Source organism: Lepidochelys kempii, chromosome 3 (assembly GCF_965140265.1).
Source record: "Lepidochelys kempii isolate rLepKem1 chromosome 3, rLepKem1.hap2, whole genome shotgun sequence".
Classification (NCBI taxonomy): Eukaryota; Metazoa; Chordata; order Testudines; family Cheloniidae; genus Lepidochelys; species Lepidochelys kempii.
Genome location: NC_133258.1, coordinates 118,903,904 through 118,924,124, shown reverse-complemented (window position 1 = coordinate 118,924,124; position 20,221 = coordinate 118,903,904). Strand labels below are relative to the sequence as shown.

At 41.4% G+C, this 20,221-nt stretch overlaps 1 protein-coding gene across 13 annotated transcripts in view; it reads right to left on the bottom strand.

Annotated features, from left to right (window-relative positions):
• Positions 1 to 20,221, bottom strand: part of ARID1B (AT-rich interaction domain 1B) — a 404,857-nt gene that overhangs the window by 15,175 nt on the left and 369,461 nt on the right. For all 13 annotated transcript variants that reach the window (XM_073337737.1, XM_073337740.1, XM_073337738.1 and 10 more), the window contains 4 exons: positions 17,469 to 17,673; positions 4,703 to 4,841; positions 3,074 to 3,246; positions 656 to 806 (listed from right to left, as the gene is read on the bottom strand). In XM_073337737.1, coding sequence (XP_073193838.1) covers positions 656 to 806; positions 3,074 to 3,246; positions 4,703 to 4,841; positions 17,469 to 17,673 — 668 coding nt within the window. The remainder of the gene's footprint in view (positions 1 to 655; positions 807 to 3,073; positions 3,247 to 4,702; positions 4,842 to 17,468; positions 17,674 to 20,221) is intronic.

Here is a 20,221-nt window from a genome sequence, read left to right as displayed (position 1 = left end):
TTCTAGCTTGCAAAACATACTGCAAAACTCAGTATACCGAAACACTCTCAAACCTTTCTGCCTGCTCCCAATGATCAGACATCAGTGATTCTATGGATTTTAAAAAAAACAACACTTTCCCAGGATAAGGAAAAGGGAAAAAAATGGTTTCACTTCACTGAAATTTGGACCTTTGGGGATCTAAATTCAGTACAGAGGATCACTATGGTCAAACACTTGAAGAGCAGTGTCCCTACAGCACAGAGATAGTACAGACCCTGAAAGCTCCAGATGAAGTTCTAGTCTCCGGCAGACCAAAGAAAACATTTTGAAGATGTATATTCTGTTTTTTATATAAAAAAATCAACATCTTCCATTTCGGTATGAACAGAGCAAGAGGACTAACACAAGTGCTACTTTAGCAAGCCACAGCACAACACAACAGCCTGCCAAAAGCAGCTGTCAAGCAGACCCACTTGCTAATCAGCTGTAGATCGAGTGACTCCTGAAGTGTGACAACTCTCTCCTTATTAATTTCTGCAAAAAGCTAGACTCTCTCATTACCCATGGCTTAACTCCCAGTGATTTAGTAAGCAGCTGCAGGAAGTGAAGGACAATGGGGCAAAGGGGAAGAGGACAGGATCATTTCCACTAACTTCGCTGAAGATTGACTCACCTCCTGTCATAGCCACTTCCATAAGAGAACTGCTGCCGCTGGCTCATGCTCATGGTGGACATTGCTCCAGATGGAGTCTGGTTATAGATATCCTGTATTCCACTATTGGGCATTTGTCCGGGGGCCATGAAGGGCTCACTGCTTCCAGGCACTGCAATAATAAGTAAAAACGGAAGAACTGCAAATTAAACATTTTATTTTTGGTGTTCAAAGATGAGCTTCCAAGGTCTGTTAAATGACATCATTTGAAAAAACGCCTGAAGCCCGAACTCTGCCACGCAGAATTACTAGGTGTCTGACAAGCTCTAGGAGAGTGATGAAAGCAAATAAATCAGCACTATCGATAAGATGGAACAGCAAGGTAGTCAGAATATCAAATAACTTCCAATGAAAAAAATCAGATTTGGAACCTCATGTTAAACCCATCAGGTAGAAAGCTTTCTTCTTCCTCAGCGTGCTAAAGGCTCAAGCTGGACTCTGTTCATAGTTGCTCTTCTTAGCCCAACAATGTTGACTCAAACTCAAATCTCTAAATATCAGAAAGCCTTATGTTCTAGCCTCATGGCTTTAATTAGCACCCTGTAGCCACAGGGCTGTTTTCTTTCCCTTTCCCAAAATGGGGCTGATGTCTGTGCATAGGATCCTGTATCCTGGAGGTATCCCCCTGACCAAGGCAGGTACAATTCTAAAGGGTCCAAGAAGAGACTTGGTCAGCACCAGCCGTGACATCATTTAGTAACAAAGGATTCAAGGAAGTAGCCCCATCTCTCTAGTTTGAGATATTTAACATAAAAAAACAGAGGTGAGGGTGAAGGTAAGAAGGCAAAGGCTCGTCTTGGAAAGGAAGAACAGGACTTCTCCAAGAACAAAGCTTTCCACTTCCTGTCACTTGCTGCCTTAGAACAGGCCAGATTCATAACTAAAGCAATGGAAAGAATAGTAGGTGAGAGAACTAGGCACCCTTATAATAAAGAAGCAAAGAAGCAGTTCTATTAATTCCAGGAGCTAGAGATTGAGTTATATGCATGATAAGAGGGTATTTGAAAATGCTACAGGAAGCCCTGGAATTGTTCCCGAAATTTTGTATGCAATCACCACCTTGCCAAACTCTTTTATAAATGCAGAAACACCATCAGCAGAATGAGCTGAGTGAGGGAACAGATTTGAATCACATGTGATCATCTTTCCGAGAAGCTTGAGATGATATGACAAAACTAATTTTTACTTGTGACCTAATCTAAATGTGAAATAAATGGGTATGCGCAGTAAACCAACCTGATCTCAAGATGGCCGTGGAAATCAAAATAAGTTTAAGTTGGAAAGGATGTACTTCCCCTGAAGTTCTGCTGTACCAGGGGCCAGGGCAAAAGGCAAGGGATTTAAAGGAAACATAAGGCCTCTACCCAGCTGCTGTTCCAAATGGTCTCATCAGTATCACTTTCTCTCTCTTTTTTTAAAGTACTGACACCAGTACATCACCACTTCTCCTCCTCTCCCTGCTCTTTGTCCTTTTCCTCTCTGTTACCTCGTCCTTCAGCTGCCACTTCATACTCTTAAACCTCCATCATCTGCTCTTCTCTTTTCTGCTCTTACGAACTCTGAACTGCTTCCTACCCTCTCCCTTTCCTATACACAAACATGTAGGAGAACAGCTCAAATTATTCTTTCCTAAGATACTTTAAAATTCACAGAAAGACCCTGAGTGAAGTGCACCCAGGGACTGAGTTAGCTTTAGTGTTATTCTCATTTTTAACTTTCTAAAACACTAATCTTTGAATTACGTGGCATCTTTCACCACAAGATCTCAAAATGCCTAACAAACCTTAATTAATTATACCTTGCAACACTTCTGTGTGCTACACAGTTAAGTATACCTATTTTACAGATGCATAACCTGAGGCAAAGAGGTTAGGAGATTTGCTTAAGACTGCACAGTGAATTTGCAGTTGAACCATGATAACACCTACGAGTTCTGACTCCCAGTTTCCTACTCTAACAATCAGAAATGCTATCCCAAGTTGTAATATAGTTTACTATATTCAAAGATGCTACTAGAACATTAAAAAACCCTAGCCCCAACTAATTTAACTTGCTGATCCTTAATAGTATAGTCCAGTCACAAACTGTACAGTGTAGTATTCCTGAACAACCATTTTGGGATCCCGTTGAAGCCTGAAGCCTACACTTATATAATTTAACTTTGAGAGGCGGAAAAATGACTAGAGAAGACTGAGGTGTGGTTACACTTCCTTTATTGCCATGGAGATACGATGTTGCTGATGGCAAGGATAGGAGGATATGCAAAGAGACAGGGAGAGCATGCAAAAAGAGCCACACCAAGCACACATTGACAAATCAAAATACATTGCTTGGATGAAACTAGGGAAGAACACACTGAGACTGCCACTTAGTAGGTACCTTTTCTTATCCCACCAAAAGGGTCCTTATTCGGTTCATAGGGCATCCTTCCCATCATATCTGGCATGTTCATCCCCTGCTGGTATGGTGCATTTGGCGTCATGGAGTTTCGCTTCGGGAATGCGGAATCACTTACATCAGAAAAGGGATCGTGCACACTAACAGCACTGTTTCTAAATGGACAGACAAAATGAAGGCATTAATGTCATAGGAACACATGCGGGAAATTGTGATACCAGACCAGACTATGGTCCTTCTAGTGCAGTATCCAGTCTTTGCTAGTAGCCAGCGCCAGATGCTTCAGAGAAAGGCATAAGAAATGCCATAATAGACAATTATGGAATAACCTGCCCACACGAAAAGTTTCTTCCTACCCCTGCTTTTTCCTTAAGCATGAGGGATTTTTTTATCCAACCTAATGTAAATGTGCATATTGCCATTAGTCACATGAAAGTCCTCACCTTTTTGGAATCCAGATCAACTGTTTGCTTCAATACTCTGAGGCAATAAGTTTCACATGTTAATTATGTATTGTGTCAAAAAGGTATTTCCTTTATCAGTTTTAAATAGAATTATCTTTCAAGTTCACTCAATGTCCCCTTGTTCTCATATTATGAGGAAGAACAAACAGCAGCACTTGATTTACCGTCTCAATACCATTCAATATTATGGAGTGGCTGTAACCTTTGTGGCTTCAGCTAGCTTTATTATAAGCCCTTATAAACATGGCTTGAAAAACTGAGTTGCTCTGAGAACTGCCACATTTATTCTGAAGGCAAAGGAAAATATTTTTACAAATAGGAAAAAAATTAATCAAACTGTTTGAATGAGAGGTAATTAAAAAAGTTTTGCTACTACCCCTTCTATCTCTCCACCTAGTCAGATCTCTTTGAAGACTTGTGCACCAATTACAACTGAAGACAAGAGACTATAATTAAGCAAAGTTGTGAATGATTTTGTTGTGGATAGTCTGGATCTCAATCCTGCTCCCACTGATGTTGCTGAGAGTTTTTTGTCATAGACTTTAGTGGTAGAAGGATAAGGCACTGTGTGTGCACAAGGACATTGCCCTTGGCTGGCTGACTGCTGCTTAATAAAACCACAAGGATCCTTCTCTATAGACCAGAACGGTCCTCCTGCCGTTACTAGTTAGTTGATAACTAACAGAACTCTCCCTTTAGCTCAGGAGCAGGAGACTGTATGTTTAGAGGTGAAGGACCAGGGTTTTAGTCCTTGCTCTGCGCACGTACATAGTTTATGATGGAAAGGACCATTATAAAGATGATCATGAGCCCACTTTCAACTCCGAAAAATCTCCATGTTCTCAAATTTTAAGGTTATCATTGACAACTGAAGCATTGACGATCAACTCAGGAATTCTGTTTTTTTCTAAATGTACATTATTAGGGGAATAGAAGGCAGAGCACTGATAACCATAGTTGCTGCAACCTGTTGCAGAGCAAGATGTTATGATGCAAAATGACCATGCAAAGATGCCCTTGAAAAGAACAAACAAACAAAAACCCTAAATGCTGCTTTTCTTTATACAAGCAACACCCTGATGGCACACTGTTCTACTCTATGTAGCAAGGGTAAGAAAGGTGAAATGAAGCACTGAGTTTTCAATACCTGCCGCCCTGCATGGGCGTCATCTGTCCATGAGGTGTTGATGCTGGTGTTGGAGGCTTCAGGTCGCCTGGCACTTCTGTCATGGAATTACTACCAGTAGACTGAGGAGTCTGTGGACCTTGTAGGGAACCAGAATTAGCTGGCAGATTTAAAATAAAGACATATTAGATATATCAAGCAATGTACTAGGGAAGCAGCAATCATCAAGGAGAAGAGAGTTATTTTAAAATGAGTCTGCTACTCTGCTTACACACTATGCATTTCAGTATGTCAGCCTTCCTGAGCATCCCCTGAGATTGGTATATTCAGTGTTGTACTATCCCCCATCTTATCTAGAACTATGAATTTAGTCCACTGCCTAAAGCAACATTAATGGAAATCATCTAGGCAAAGGACCTTTAATTTAAATAATAGGTCAGAGATGCAAAGTTAATTGTCTGTAGTTTACATCAGTGTAACTGGTACCCTGTTCATAAAATGACATAACTTCATCAAATAATCAGTACCACAATACAAATATTTATACAGCAACTTTCACCCTGAAAGATTACTTTACTAACTCAAACTGATATATAAATACTACAACAGGATAATTTCATCTACCACTGAAATGCATCTTAGAGGTGAAACGTGGCAGCCAGTTAACAGTGCACAGCAATCTTATACAACCTATAAGATAGGATGAGAGGAATACTCTATGGAAAGAATACTGTATTCTTTGTTAAATATAGAGGGAACTTTAGTTAAGAATAAAGCAGTTACCAAAAATAGAGTTTGAACAGGACACTGTGGTTAATACCTCATATCTTGTGAAATAGCAAAGAAAAGTTTAACAAGTGGTTAGGACCTTGGTTTTACACATCATTCAAACATGACCACTGAGAGTCGAATATACTTCAATATACTTCAGCTCTTGAAGAAATGACATAGGTAAAGCAATCTCCGAAGTACAGTATGAAAGGACATTGAAGTTCTTTGCTTCCATCCTGCACTTTCATAGCTGGTATTCTGCAGATGTCTTCCTCTGGCCCCACTGAACCATTTATTTCAAGGAAAAGGTATGTCCATGCTTAGTGTGTGTCTGTCTAGATTAGGTAACTCTGCAAGGCCACCCATTTCATCTGCAGCTACACTTATACTGAGTTCTCAATGAGGGATGGAGAGCATTTGCACCCCGGCACGCTTTCACCTTGTTAAGTGGCTACATTCTTACTATAATTACAAGGAGAGAGAGAGAATTCTGTGAAGAGTTCTATTCCAATGAGAATGAGCAGTTATATATGGCCCACTTAACTGAATATATTATACAAAGCTGGTGATGGAATACATTCACAGTGTACCTTTTAAGTAAACCTACAGATACCCTTTTAACTTTAATACCAGGTGAACATATTCACTGCATGAGATATTAGAATATTTTCCCAACTAATTTAGTTTTAGAAATCTGGTAGATGAAACTATACAAATCCATGTATGAGCTTTGGATCTGATTTGCCATGCCCCCCATTATCAAGACCCCTACTGACTTCAGTGGGAGTACTACCTGAGGAGGGCTTGCAGGATCAAATCCTTTAATGTAATTGCTGTAAACAAAGATTCACCAGAAGGAAAAACAGAGCTCTAGAATATTTAGAAAGAAAATCTTAACTTAGCCTTAACTTGGCATTTCCTGGTTTTTTCACCTAGATGGCTACAATCTGTCATGTAAACTCTTTCTAGCGCCTGGCTTGTCTACATGTGCTCAATGACTAAATGACAAAAATGTGTACACCACTGCTAGGAGGAAAAATCCAGAAGGAGGCAGCAAGGGTTAATCTGTTCTGATTTCTGGAAAGGGACAGTGGGTCAGAGTTGGCCCCAAATCCTAGGAATCACATCATCTTGATGGATGCAGCTCACACCTTGCTTCGGTTTGCTTCATTCACATCTGTACTGAATCTTGCCAATATCTGGAAATAATTCCTGCTCCTGAAACATCAGGACCTTTGCACAGCTTGTTTCATTAGTCCTAATGGTGCCATCCTTGGTCCTCAACTTTCCCAACTGTATTTGATTTATGCCCATATAGTAATGAAGTTCTAAGAGCTTTTAAAAATCACTGAGCCCATTAATAGATGAAGAAAACCAAAACACAAATACAACACAAACTCATGTGCAATGAACATTACATTTGACTTGGAACTTTGGGTACATCTACGCTGCAAAAAACCCCCACCAACCCTTGTGGCAGCAAGTCTCAGAGCCTGGGCTGCACTATGAGGCTAAAAAGAGCAATGTAGATGTTACTGCTCAGGCTGGAGTGCAGGCTCTGGCACCCGGTGAGGGGGGAAGGTCTCAGAGCCTAGGCTCCAGCCTGTGACTGAACCTTTACATTGCTATTTTTAGCCCTGTAGCATGAGCCCCTCGAGCCTGAGTCAGTTGACCTGGGCTTTGAGACTCACTGCTGCGGGTTTTGTTTTTTTTTGCAGTGTAGACATACCCTTTGGGTGCTACGGCAATACACATTCAAATAACAATACTAATGAAAGTCACCATGTGCATACACAACAAACCCTTTGACTACATGAAAGAAGTCGAGTGATTCAGCTGTTACACCGCCCCTCCTCCCCCCCATAAATCTCAAGGTATCCACTGACACCAGGCAAATTCTACATTACTTCCCTGAAAAGTGCAAAAACCTGAAACCATTTCTGAGTTAAGTTATACAGATTGTAGAGTCAATATACTAGAACCAGGTAAGCATCCTAGCATAGCCCCATGCTATTTACTATAAAATACAATATTGCCTCACCACTATATTTCAAGCTTCTCTCATGATGGGCCATTAAGTGCCAATTAAATTTTCCCCTAACTCACCTCAGGCAAGAAGAACTTAATTCAGATCTAAAAAATAAAGCTGACAGCAGTTAAAATATATTTGCAGTATTTATGGGTTGCATAAATACACCATATTTTTATGATAAAATAATACTCTGTTTTATAGTATTTCCTTATATAAACATGTCTGACTCAAAAAATCAGAACGCAAAATGAGATACCCAGCTGAGAACTTGAAAGCCAAATTTCTACCTGCTGACTGTTTTTAAAAAATGAATGGTAACAAACAGCTGAAAAATGTGTTGTGCAATAGAAATGCCAATACCAGCACAGTGAATGCAAGCTTCCCGAAACTACTTTGTCAGTGTGCCTCAACTTTGACCTGGCAGAAGCATTTCTAGAGATGTGAGAGCATTACAATGTCTGTGCCTGTAAGGTTGTGGAGTGCCTACAAGGACATAAGTGTGTGAGATGTGGATTCTGTCCACTAGGAAATGGACAGAGAACAACAAGTAGGCCACTGAAAAGTTAATCTATGGTTTTTAAAGAGTGTTAATGTACAAAACACATTCTTCATGGCAGAAAAATCTAAGCTCCTCACTCAAAACAATGGTTATTATAGATAGGGCAGACTGAATTGCCTATTATTAAGATTGCCCGACACTTCTCTTTATTATAAGACCCTGTTTGCCAAACTTTAACCATTTGGACTGAAATTTTCCAGACCAGGTATTTGCTTCAGGATGAATTTTTTATTTGGAAAGTTTCAGTCAAAATGGTTTAGTTGTTTCTGGGAATAAAGCTCAGGGAAAACACATGGTTTTACCCATTTAAAAAAATCTGGCAAGTATTCTTACAGAAGCTTTAGTGTACTCATGCTTTGGAGCATGGACTTTAAATCTGGTGTGAGGCGGTCTTTGTGTTAGTGGTGTGTCTTTTTCCGCCTTTGTGAAAGTCCTTTGTGAAAGCCTTTGAAAAAATCAGTTTGCAAATGCTCACTAGTGACTTGCTAGACCACAGCTTAACTCCCCCAAGTTGCTGACTACACTGAGCATGCTCCAGTCTAGGGCTGGGCAGGACTTTCCCTGAAATTTCTGTTCCTGATTGCTCTGGGCTGTGCTGGATTTGGGTCTGTGCTTGGAACAAACAGCAGAAAGTCCATCTCTTCTGTGCTCTCAGTGCTCTGCCTGCTGGGCCCAGGCCAATGGGGAAGTTGTCTGAACTGAATGAAGAAAGGAAAAGACATAGACCAGGAAGGATGCAGGGGTAGTAGACTGGGACAAGGAGCCTGGGAGGGGGAGGACTGGGAACGAGCAGGTCAGGGGACTGAGTCTGTCTAAGGGATTATGGGGGGAGACCGGAGCTAACTGGGACTGGGAACCATTGGGGTGGAGAAAAGTTGTGTGTGTGGGGTAGACATATGATGAGGAGGGTGTGAGAGAATAGCTAGGACTGGCTGGGCAAAGAGAATGGGAAGAGGAGCTGGATGTCGGGGGACACTGAGACTGGATGAGAAGCCTGGGGAGGGAGACTGGGACTGGCAGCTAGCAGGAATAAGGAATGTGGAAGTGACTGGACATCAGAGGAAAGGAGATGAGAGACAGACTGGATGTGGAACTGGGAGAGGCGGAACTGGGACTGCTGGGCAAGGAGACTGGAACTAATGATGGGGTGAGTGAGACTGGCATGGGGAGTTTAAAGGGTGGACTGGCTGGGCAACACCGAGACTAGGATGAGAAGCCTGAGGTGAAAATACTGAGACTGTCCGAATAAGAAGAATGGAACTGGGACAAGGAGCCAACGGTAGGGAAGAGACAGGACAGGAACAGGGGCAGAGGGAATGCGGCAGAAAGGGTCAAGGCAGAAGAGTCTGTGCCCGCTACAGCACATTCCTCTCCAGAGACTGAAATGGAGCCGAGATTCCTGAGTCTCATCATTCCTCTGCTGTTGGCAAATATCTGTGAAACCAACTGGCAAAACAACTCATCACCCTCTAGTGCTGGTCCACATAGAGGATGACAACCTACTATTGCTATCAGTTATTCCATTAGCTCAAGAGGTCTGTTATATGGATCTAAAGGTTTCAACTGCTGATGAACCACATGGGTGTCAATAGGACATCACATGATGGAACTTGCGCTCAGAAATTACAAAATGCCAGAATTAAGGTTGTCTATGCTACTTAATTGGCCCCTGTGCGTATGCATTATGATACAGTCTTTAATTACATGATCACATACAATTTTTCCACAAGACCCCTGCCTCATTTAGTGCACAGCACTGATATACTCTGGGGATGAATCAGCACTGTGTAGTGAAGGAGACTGTTGTCTGTAGGACCCTTGCCTCATTTACGGTAGAAGTTGGAAGGTATGAGGCAGGGGATTACAGGAAGAGAAAGAACTTTCTCATGCTTAAGGCAATTGAATGCTGTTCTGGGAACTGGATACTATCCTTGTCTGTATTACACAGTTCCCATGTGATACTAGGCAAGTCACTTAAACCAAACTTTTCATAGGTGGTCACTCACGGTGTTTTTCATTTACTTGATATGAGACCCTGTGGTCTGATTTGCAGAAGTGCTGAGGACTCATGATTGCAACTGCAGTCAATGGGAGCTGTGCTTTGAATATATTAAGTACTATATAATGCTAAATACTCTGAAAAATCAAGGTCCTAGGTGTCTCAAATTAGGCTCCTCAGATTAGTGGATACTTTTGACCATGATCTCAATTCCTCCCTGTAAAATGGGATAACAACCCCTCAGAACACAGGGGTTTTGTGAAGACAAATTAATTAACGCTTGTGAAATACTCAGATATTATACTGATGAATAACATAGAAAAGCCTATGAGGAAATTAATAATTTTGTATTCAGAGCAGTAAACAAGGCCTTAGGCTACACAATGAACAAAATACTGAACTGGAGGAGAAAACAAAATATTGTAGAGCTGCTCACTAAGTGATCAATGTCCTTTCTGCGCACTGAATGAGGAATTGGTCCTTTGGAAAAAAAAATATGATCATGTAATTAAAAGACTGTCCCATAATGCATACGCACAAGGGGTCTGAGCTAAGGCTGCACAGGCAAGCTTAACTCTGGCATTTCCTAACTTTTGGCTGCTTGACTTTGCCATCACAATAATGTTTTCTGAACATAGCTTTTGTGTATGTTATATAAATACCGTGTACACACACAGGTTATTTATTATTTATACTGAGTACTGTCCAACATGTAGTAATACTTTTCCAGTTAGAAATCATGAAACTAAACCCTTTTGTCTGTGTGTCAAAGCTGCTACCTGCTCCTCCTTCAAATCTCTCCTTACATCCCACTTTTGTTTAGATTTTCAATGCTACGTTGTGTTCTGACACTGTTTATATCCATCCTTGAAGCTTATCTTTTTGTTTCTACTGTAACTGTTTAAGTTGACTGTAAACTTCTTAAAATAGGGACCCTGTCTTGTTACTTTGTCAAGTTCTACATAAGCACTCAGTACTATAAAACAACAACAACAACAGAGAATTAAAAAGAAGGAAACAGACAATTATTTGAAGTGTTTAAGCTGTGCATACAAGACCATACAGCAATGGCCAGAAAAATACTCCTCTGTGTCTAGTCAACTTGTGTAATATGTGATTTTTCAACATACAAAAAAACCTGAGCAGCACCTGCCTTATAGGTGCCACCGCAGACTTTAAAAAATTGAAAGAAAATTGTCTGAAAGCAACGTCTTAAAAGCCTCCTATATGGACCAATTTGATGCTAGCTGCTTCCTTAAAAGGCCTGCAATGCTTGGGAGTGTGATTTCAGGAAAGACCCTTTATTTACAATAGTTCAAATGTGCAGTTAATAAAAACAGAAAAAAAAATTCTTCCTCTTGCCAGAATTATTTTTCCTTCGGGGGAAAAAAAAGAAAAGAATGCAACCTCTTGAAACTCCATTACTAGGAGGCCTGACATGCTCTCTAGGATATCCCTACCTTTTGCCAGAAGCTACAAATGTATACGCTAAAGTAAACAATGGAAAGGTTACTGAAGGTTAAGTACATTCACATACTTCAGACTGAACAGCCAGACGCCATGCTGGGAAGATAATTTACACAGCACGAACCCAGTGCCCTAATTCTGACTAGGGTGGGGGTGGGGAGGGGAGAGTTAGTCAGATATGCCACAGGTCTACAGTGAACAGAGGTCAGTGAGAGGGCACCTTTATTTATAACCCAGACCCTTTTCTCATTTATCTTCCACTGGGGATTCCCCGGTTGGCTACATGACAGGTTTTGTGACATCACCTGTCAGCTAATAATAGAAATTCAGTCAGCCACCTGCCAGTAAAGATGGATGGGTTTTTGGTTACAAACTTACTAATTGAATGACTGGCTTTTTCCCCCCCTCCACCCAAGTCTTGTCTCTGCTGCCAAGGAAACACAGAGAACAGGCTGTTGGATCTCTGTGTTACAACAGGAGCACAAACTTTCACAGGTTTGCTATCATATGATCTCAGAGACACCATCAAGACCAAAGTCTTGTCTGGATTTTATTCAGGAGTTCCCCCAATCTATTGCTGAGTACTGCCCAACGTTCACCAGGTGCTATGACAGGAAGGTATGGTCCCACATATATGTTTATATATTCTGCTAAGAATTATTATTAGCAATATTTTCCAATTAGAAATGATGAAATGGAATCCTTTTCTCTGTGTGTCAAAGCTGCTACCTGCTCCCCCTTCAAGTCTCCTTACATCCCACTTTTGTTTAGATTTTCAATGCTATGTTGTTTTCTGACATACATCCATGAGCTAACCCACAACCAATTCTGAGCCAGTACAATAATGAGTAATAAACCCCAAATACACAGGCTAACAGTGGCCATAACTTCCAGATGCATGTGTACCCAATTGATCTGTTTATTGTGGCTAACAGAATTTCTTTTCTGACCAATGAAAGAATCTATAGTGTCAGAGTGGAAAACAGATCGTATATGTTGGAAGCTTTTTGCAATTTGCCTCCTGGTAACCATTAGCGTTTTACCATAATGGCCAACTTGTATTTTCAATTTAGAATTTTCCACAACATTCATATATATTTTGGTTAAGAATATCAAAACACGAACGAGCTTATGGCTGTATGGAACACTCTGTATTCTTCACAAGAATCTTCAAAAAGCATTAGCATCCTGGATAGAACACTTATGAGGATCTTGCTATTCCGAAGTGCTTGTTTGTCTGCAAGAAGCAGCTCCATGACATGTTCAAGGCCATCTCTTCTCATATGATTTCTGAGCGGACTGGAGAATTTCTGACAGTAGCATACATTCAACTCATGCTTTAAAATGGACAATTAGAACAAAAACAACAGTAAGTTGGTTGAGGTGTAGCTGACTCTGGCCTCCATTGAACAAGGCCCACTGACCTACTGCTTTGCTGAACTAGTCCAACTCTTCCTTTGGAGTTGTTGGGATATACCTTGAATTGTCACAGGCAGCAAAGACAGCTAAATTCTACCTTCAGTTACCACCCATCCTCACTGAAGTCAAAGGGGTTACAAGAAATGTAAGTGATGGTAGAATTTTGATCCCCCAACCTCCTTATGTAAACCATTGGGCTATGTACCAAAGAACACTCTTCAGCCACAGGATTTCAGTCCCTTTACTTCAGGGCTTTGGTTTTATTTCTTCAAAACAAAACTGTTTGATACAAGTTCAATATACCAGTCACATGCTTTCTCCCGACCCAGGGTCTTCTGCAGGAGCCTAACTACTCCCTGAAACTCTTACATTCCTTCTTAGCCTGCTCCCTGCAGGATTCCACTCCACAGGATATCTACCAGGGAGTAGCATATGAACTCTGAACTAACTCCAGCAAGGAACTAAGGGGCTACAATGCAGAACATTGCAAAGCATAACTCCTAGGCTCTCTGCTGCCTAATCAGAGTCCTCAGCCCCAAGGTAGGTGCCCAGGCTCTGCATAAAATGCATGGGGCAAGTTAGGCACCTAAGAAAGGGAGCCTCAGAAGCCAGCACGCTGAGTGGGGAGCCACCTAAGCTACCCGGGAATGAAATGCAGAAGAAAAGGGCAGGGCTTGGGGCTCAAATTCACAAAAGTACCTTGGCACCTAACTCGCAGCGATCTAGGCCTTAGGTGCCTGACTGACAGCCCAAGGAGGTGCCTGTCTATGCTGGAGTTAGATGCCTAAGGCAGATCTGCCCTTTCTGAAGAAGAGAGAGAGAGAGACTGACTCTATAGCCCCAGGTCAGTCCTTTCTCGGGGGAAGGGGAGGAAAAAAGAGAGAGAGAGAGAGAGAGTTTGACTTTGACTTTATAGCCCAGTGGTTAAGGGCACTCATCGGGGAGGTGTGACACACAGGTTCAAGTCCAGCCTCCAAAATATATATTTAATTATTTATACACAATGAAACAGTTCCAACAGGAGAAAAGAGAGAGACCCCACTCAGAATACTCAACAGCCCAGTGGTTAGAGCACTCACATGGGAGACCTATGTTCAAATTCCTGTTCCAAATCAGGCAGACCAGCAATTTGATCCTGCGTCTTGCACATCCCAGGGAAGTGCTCCCTAACCACTGGGCTACTGGGTACTCTGAGGACAGACTGACATGCGCATGCGTGAAAAACTGCTTGCCCCCGGTTGTCTTTTGTGCAAGTCCTGATCCAGTAGACATGCTCAGAGATATGCTTACTGGCTTGGGTCCTGCGAGTGAATGACTCATTTGAGAATCCTGCTGGGGCTTAGGCATGAGTGAAGGCACAAAGCAGCTTGTTAGCTGTGGGGTAGCCATAGACCTTAGGTGGCTTGGCACTTGCCCACTGGAGGCACCTAAATGTTGGAGTTCGGCGCCTAAGTACCTTTGTGGATCTAGCCCTCAGTTCCTCCCCTGACCCAGAGACTCTGGTAGGATCCTTTCTACTGTCTGAAACCTCTTCCTAGCAACCGAGCTACTTGCTGGTTTTCACGGAGACCATGTGATCGTCAAGCTATCACCTGAACCTCAGCCTCACAGAATCAGCTGTGAAACAGGTGATTTGTCACAGGAGGGGGTTACACCCAATTCCCTTTAGGGCAATTCTTCCTCATGTATTGATTTAGGCATCAATATCGCAACTGGTTCTGTGCAGTTAAAGAAGCAGGGTTCAAAAAGGCTGCTATGTCCAGCACAGGGGTGTCCTGCACAGAACCAATCTCATGATGTCTTAATGTTTAAAAGCAAGAACCTTTTAGTCTACTGCTTCCTGTTCCAGTGGGCTCCTGCTCTATTTGCAAGCCAAAGATGGATGGATTACCTAAAGTACATCTATAATCCTACTGCTTTTGTGCAGTTAAAACATTAATGTTGCCATAAACTGAAGAAAAAGAAAAAAAGAGCTGTTAAGAGAACAGGCCCTGTACTTTCTGCAGCATCTATACCTCAGCAGGATTTCATGTATTAAAGCTGATACACACTGGGAAAGCCTTTTTCCACACAGAAGTGCAGCCCATTCAGTGACACAAGTTCTTTTCCACCAAACAAAATAAACCTTGAGATCTTTGCTTGAGTCCTTCCCTCTTCTGGTCCCTATGTCCAGCTGTGTTTTTATTTTGGAAAAATAGTTTCAGTTCTGCTCCCAGACAGCTTGTTTGAACTGAATGTAATGTTGTGATAAATTCAAACTTGGACTTTGCAGTTTTCATTTACAGTTTCAAGGTGCACATGGACCTGCAGGGCAGCCCATGACATTTCTCTGCTTTTGTTCAAGGTCTGGATATTTAAATCAAGATTCTTTAACTCAAAATTCAGACAGTTTTATGATGATTGTTCCTGGACCACTAACCAAAATTACTGAATGGCAACATTGTAAGGGAGTTGGGGAGAGGAAGAGGGAAGCGAAATATTTATTTAGTTTTGCTGCTTAATTAAAAAAAAATTTCCTTTTCCTCCTCCCTAATGAGTCTAATGGTCTCAGCTCCATTTACTGGTCCTTGCTGTAGGTGATGCAGCCAAATTCAACAGCTTTCAATTTCGAATAAGAGTGCGTGTGTTGACTAATCTAAACTCCTCTAGGGAGTCAAATACTCTGACTGCTGCTCTTGTTTATAGAGTCATAGAATATCAGGGTTGGAAGGGACCTCAGGAGGTCATCTAGTCCAACCCCCTGCTCAAAGCAGGGCCAATCCCCAGTTTTTGCCCCAGATCCCTAAATGGCCCCCTCAAGGATTGAACTCACAACCCTCGGTTTAGCAGGCCAATGCTCAAACCACTGAGCTATCCAATACGTGGGCCTTTCCCCCTCCTAAACTTGTTTTTCAGAGTAACATACTTGCTTGATACAGTAAATACCTATTGCTGGGGTACATGATAACCTTAAGTATTTGTAAGGTATAAACATTTAGCGTGCTTAAAGGGGTGAACTTAGTGGTGATGGAATGTAAATTTAAACTGAATATCAGGAAAAAATTCATAATACTGAATTCTATTAGACTATGGAAGCAGTTTAAACAGAAAGCAGTTTAAATCCTATCACTGGAGACATTTACAATACTGGACAAAGCACCACAGAGATCATCAGAAGGAATAACCCTACCTGGCAACTGAATGTAACTGCATGACTTAATAGGTCTTTTCTATTTCTAATATCTATGACAGAGGGTCACAAACTAAGGGGGCAGCTGGCTGGTTTCCTGGCTCTTCTCCTTATTTCCAGCTGCTAAAAGAAATCAAGTTATATTAAATACTTTCCTAATTTCACATTTCCATGTAAGCAACTGTTGTCACTTTCACAGGGATGATACTATGTTGCTAATGGGAGGAGGTGGCCTGTGTAATAGTGAATGCTCCCCATTCACTATTTATCTGAGATTATTGTGTATTAAAAAGTACTCCACACCAGGAAAGAGTCTGAGAATTCCATTTTTCTGATTCACACTTACAAAAGTCTTTGCCCTTCTGTGATTTCATGCAGACAGAAAATAGTGCATACCAATTAAAAGTCCTCTTTTCCTCTTCTGCCTGAAGCCAAGAAGTTAAATACTCCAAAAGGCAACAATACCTACTATTTATTCTTTCACATGTAAACATGTTACTCCTTTAGATTTCTCTAGCTTGAATGTCAATCATGATTGTCATCTTATGAGTCTTGAGTTGAATGCAGGCAGAAAAAATCAAATCTCATTCTCCTAACTACTTTAAGCACGATACTGTACATGAAGATTCATTAACCAAAATCAACCATTTGGACTGCAGTGCCCTTCTACAGCTGACAATAGGATGCAGGCTGCTAGCACTCCATCTAATACACAGGATTAGCAACAATGGCAGAGGAAAGTGACATATTCTAAACTACAAAGCTTGATATTGTACTATGGGTGTTCTCTAGTCTCTCAACTCTCTCCATTTGCCAGTATTTCAAATAAACAGTAGCGGAGCAGCAGGCTGAGTTCCATTTATTGGACCAAAAGCTGCCATTCTTACTCACACTGAGTAGTTCTTTTACCTGCCAGCAGGCCCATTGAAACTCAGCTCCAGATTTCCAATAGTTGAAGTGTGGGTGGGAGAATCCAGCCCTTCCTTCATTTGTTTATTTAGTCCCAGGTATCTGATGTCATACAGAGAGCGAATGCAAGGGATGGAAAATCCCTGTAGAACACTGCTCTTATTATTCGTTTCCATTTAACAGTTTGATCGTTAGAATGCTTGTATTTTTCAGACAGAGAAAAAGAAATGCTTAAAGATGTGTGGGCATATACACATCTCTAGCCTACTCCTTAGAGTTAACTTTCATGCTGTCTTGGAGCCAGTTCAGAACACAAATAGGATTCCCAAGGAGTATTTATTTAGCTAGCTTATCTAAGGTTAGCAAGGGATGCTTCTAAAATGTTTGCTGGGACAGGAGATTTGAGATGCAGGATGTAGTCTAATGAATTATTGTATAAGAGGCTGCAGTTCTTCTACTTACCAGGAGATGGCGGCTGAATCTTAGGTTGTTTCTTAGTATCTCCAGTGCTGAAGACCTCTGGAGGGGGCTCCTCCCCTCGTTCAATCTTACACTCAAAGGCAAACAGGTACTGAATATACTGTTTTTTCAGGGAGCTGGCTGCGCTGCTTGAAGTGCCAACATTCAGGTTGGTTGCCAACTCGCGCCACTTCTTGTTTTTATTAACCTACCAAAATAAATGGCAGAAGTATTGGTTTGCAGCAAAGCAGCTTGTTTAAAGCCAAGAGGAAAAAAAGCACTTAATGTCTTGGTTTACTTTTTTTATTTGCCTCTTTTAACTAATGCTCATTACTCCCCCCATTCAGTAATGCACTGACAGCGTTTACAGTTATAAACCCATTAAGGAACCTGCTGATAGCTACATAAAAAGCTTGTTGAGAGTCTTCTGCATGGTGCATCTTTTAAATGCCTTGCACTCTTCCAAGGCTTGTGCTATTCAGTTAGCTATTTATCTCCATTCAAATGCACACTCACTGACTCTCTCTCTGACACACACACACACCCCTATTCTAATTAAAAAAGCAGCTTCTAAAAACTAATTTAAAAAGCAATAACAATGTTATTCTGCAGTTTAAGTGTTTCAGCACTGATATGAAAAACGTTTGCTCCAGAACAGCCAACAGCTGTCAGATAGTTTAGCCTGTAATTTCTGGTTCAAATCCTTTCACTTTAAGGCTTCTTGTGGGATTGATCAATGATCCCATTGCAACAGGAGATGCAGAGTCAAGTGAGGCCCCTTCTTATTAATTAAGACAGACTTCAAACACACTGGGACAGTGCAGTAATGTTCTGTATTATAGTTCTGCTGGCACAAGCATGCCATTGGTGTGAGCCTTGTTTTGCTGTGTATGCCAGAGTATTGAAAGGGACTGTTCAAAGTACGTTCTTAAATTGAGGCACACTGGATTTACCACACCAGATCAGACCATTGGTCCAGCAATCCCTCTAGTAATGACCAGTATTTTTCCTTTAAACAAAGGTGAAAATGCCCCAGTGTGCATCAGGCTAGATGTGCAGTGCTGGGTGTGATCCTATCAGGTGCTGAGCACCACTGAAGTACATGGAAGTTGAAAGTGCTCAGTGTCTCTTAAGATTATATCCCGTGGGGGGTAGGGGGAGCTTACTTCTTGAATGCTATGATCAGTTTACATCCTGAAGCATGAGATTTTATCATCCTATCTTAGCTTAAATAGCTACAAAGTTTATTACTGGTCATATCTGTTGCCAACCTTATATGCCAGCCAAGAAGATATTTATATAGTTTTTATCTTTGTGTTCAATAGCCCCTTCACAGCTGCCAGACAGGACGGTTCTCTTGGCAAAAGAGTTAATAACATGCAGACTGGCATGGTCGAGTGAAGAGCTTTATTTTCCCTGTGTATTCCAGGTACATCTGGCAGCAACCCAGGGGTCAAAGAGAAAGTGATTTTCATAAACTGGCACTTTTGAGACTTAAAACTCCAATCACACCGCCCTTTTTTGCCCATTTACTTAGCACTACGTGGTATACAATGAACACACTGCGTAATGCACGCAGAAGTACTCAATGCCTAAATGTCCAGTATATTGGCATATAAAACAAGGCTGCCAACAGCAGGTCTACCCATGGATTTGGAAGAGAGAAGCAAAGCGCTATTTGGTGTACCGTGAAATGCAATACTTCAGGAGGATAAATGCGCACCATCGCTGCACATCTACATCCTGTCACTCACTGGGCAGAGATCATGAAACGTGGAGAGCAGTGGTAGGGGGAACTATGCTTTTCAGGTGGGCACCATCCAACTATATTTAAATAAATCTCATTAGACGAACACGTGCATTTCTCTGTAGCCCTAACTAGAGAATACATGTTAACAGGCCCACAGCGAACTATCAACATTTGTAGCCTACAAACCTACAAATCAAGTTACTTTCAAAATTGTGTCTGAGTCAGACAGCATCTCCTCACCGGTGATATATGTTGGTCCATACTGGAAAGTAAGCTTGGGCCCCAAAATGTGTTTTTTAAAATTTAAAAAAGAAATTAACCTTGTTGTAAACAAACATGCAGGCCTTTTTAGGATTTCAAATTTCAACTCCCACTTGCCTCATATTTAATGGTTTAATATTAACCAATTGTGTAGAAGCATTTGAGCTTCTTTAGACACTGAGACAAATGCTATAGCTAGTCTTAAAAAGAGGCTGCAGAGTGTTATGACCAATAACAAAGTTTGCAAGCTAAGGGAAACTCCGGGGCACACATCAGCTGGTCATTGCAAAACTCAAGATCGAATCCCACCTTTGGACAGCATTTAACAAGTGGCAAGGTGCAATACATTTGATCTTTCTACCTTCCTCTGCGGCGCCAGTTAGCATCACTGGACTTGAAAGACCATGATCTAATTCAATATGCTACATCATGCTACATACAGTACTACTGTTAAAATCAGCAGTAATCACTGCTGGAAGTGGGTTTCCAGAACTGGCTAGGTGGGAGGGTTACCAGGGGCTCACTTTCCATGGGCCCAATTCAATTTAACATACTTCTGTTTTCAGATTGTATGTTTTAGTGTAGAAATCTCATGTGTATTTTAGTTACATCTAACTAATAATTTAGGGCCTGATCCAGCAAAGTGTTGATCACCCTCAATTCCCCTTAATTCAGTTCGAGTTGTGAGCTCTCACCATCTCATAGGAAGCATTCAGCACACAGCAGGCCTGGGCCTTAGGTGGAG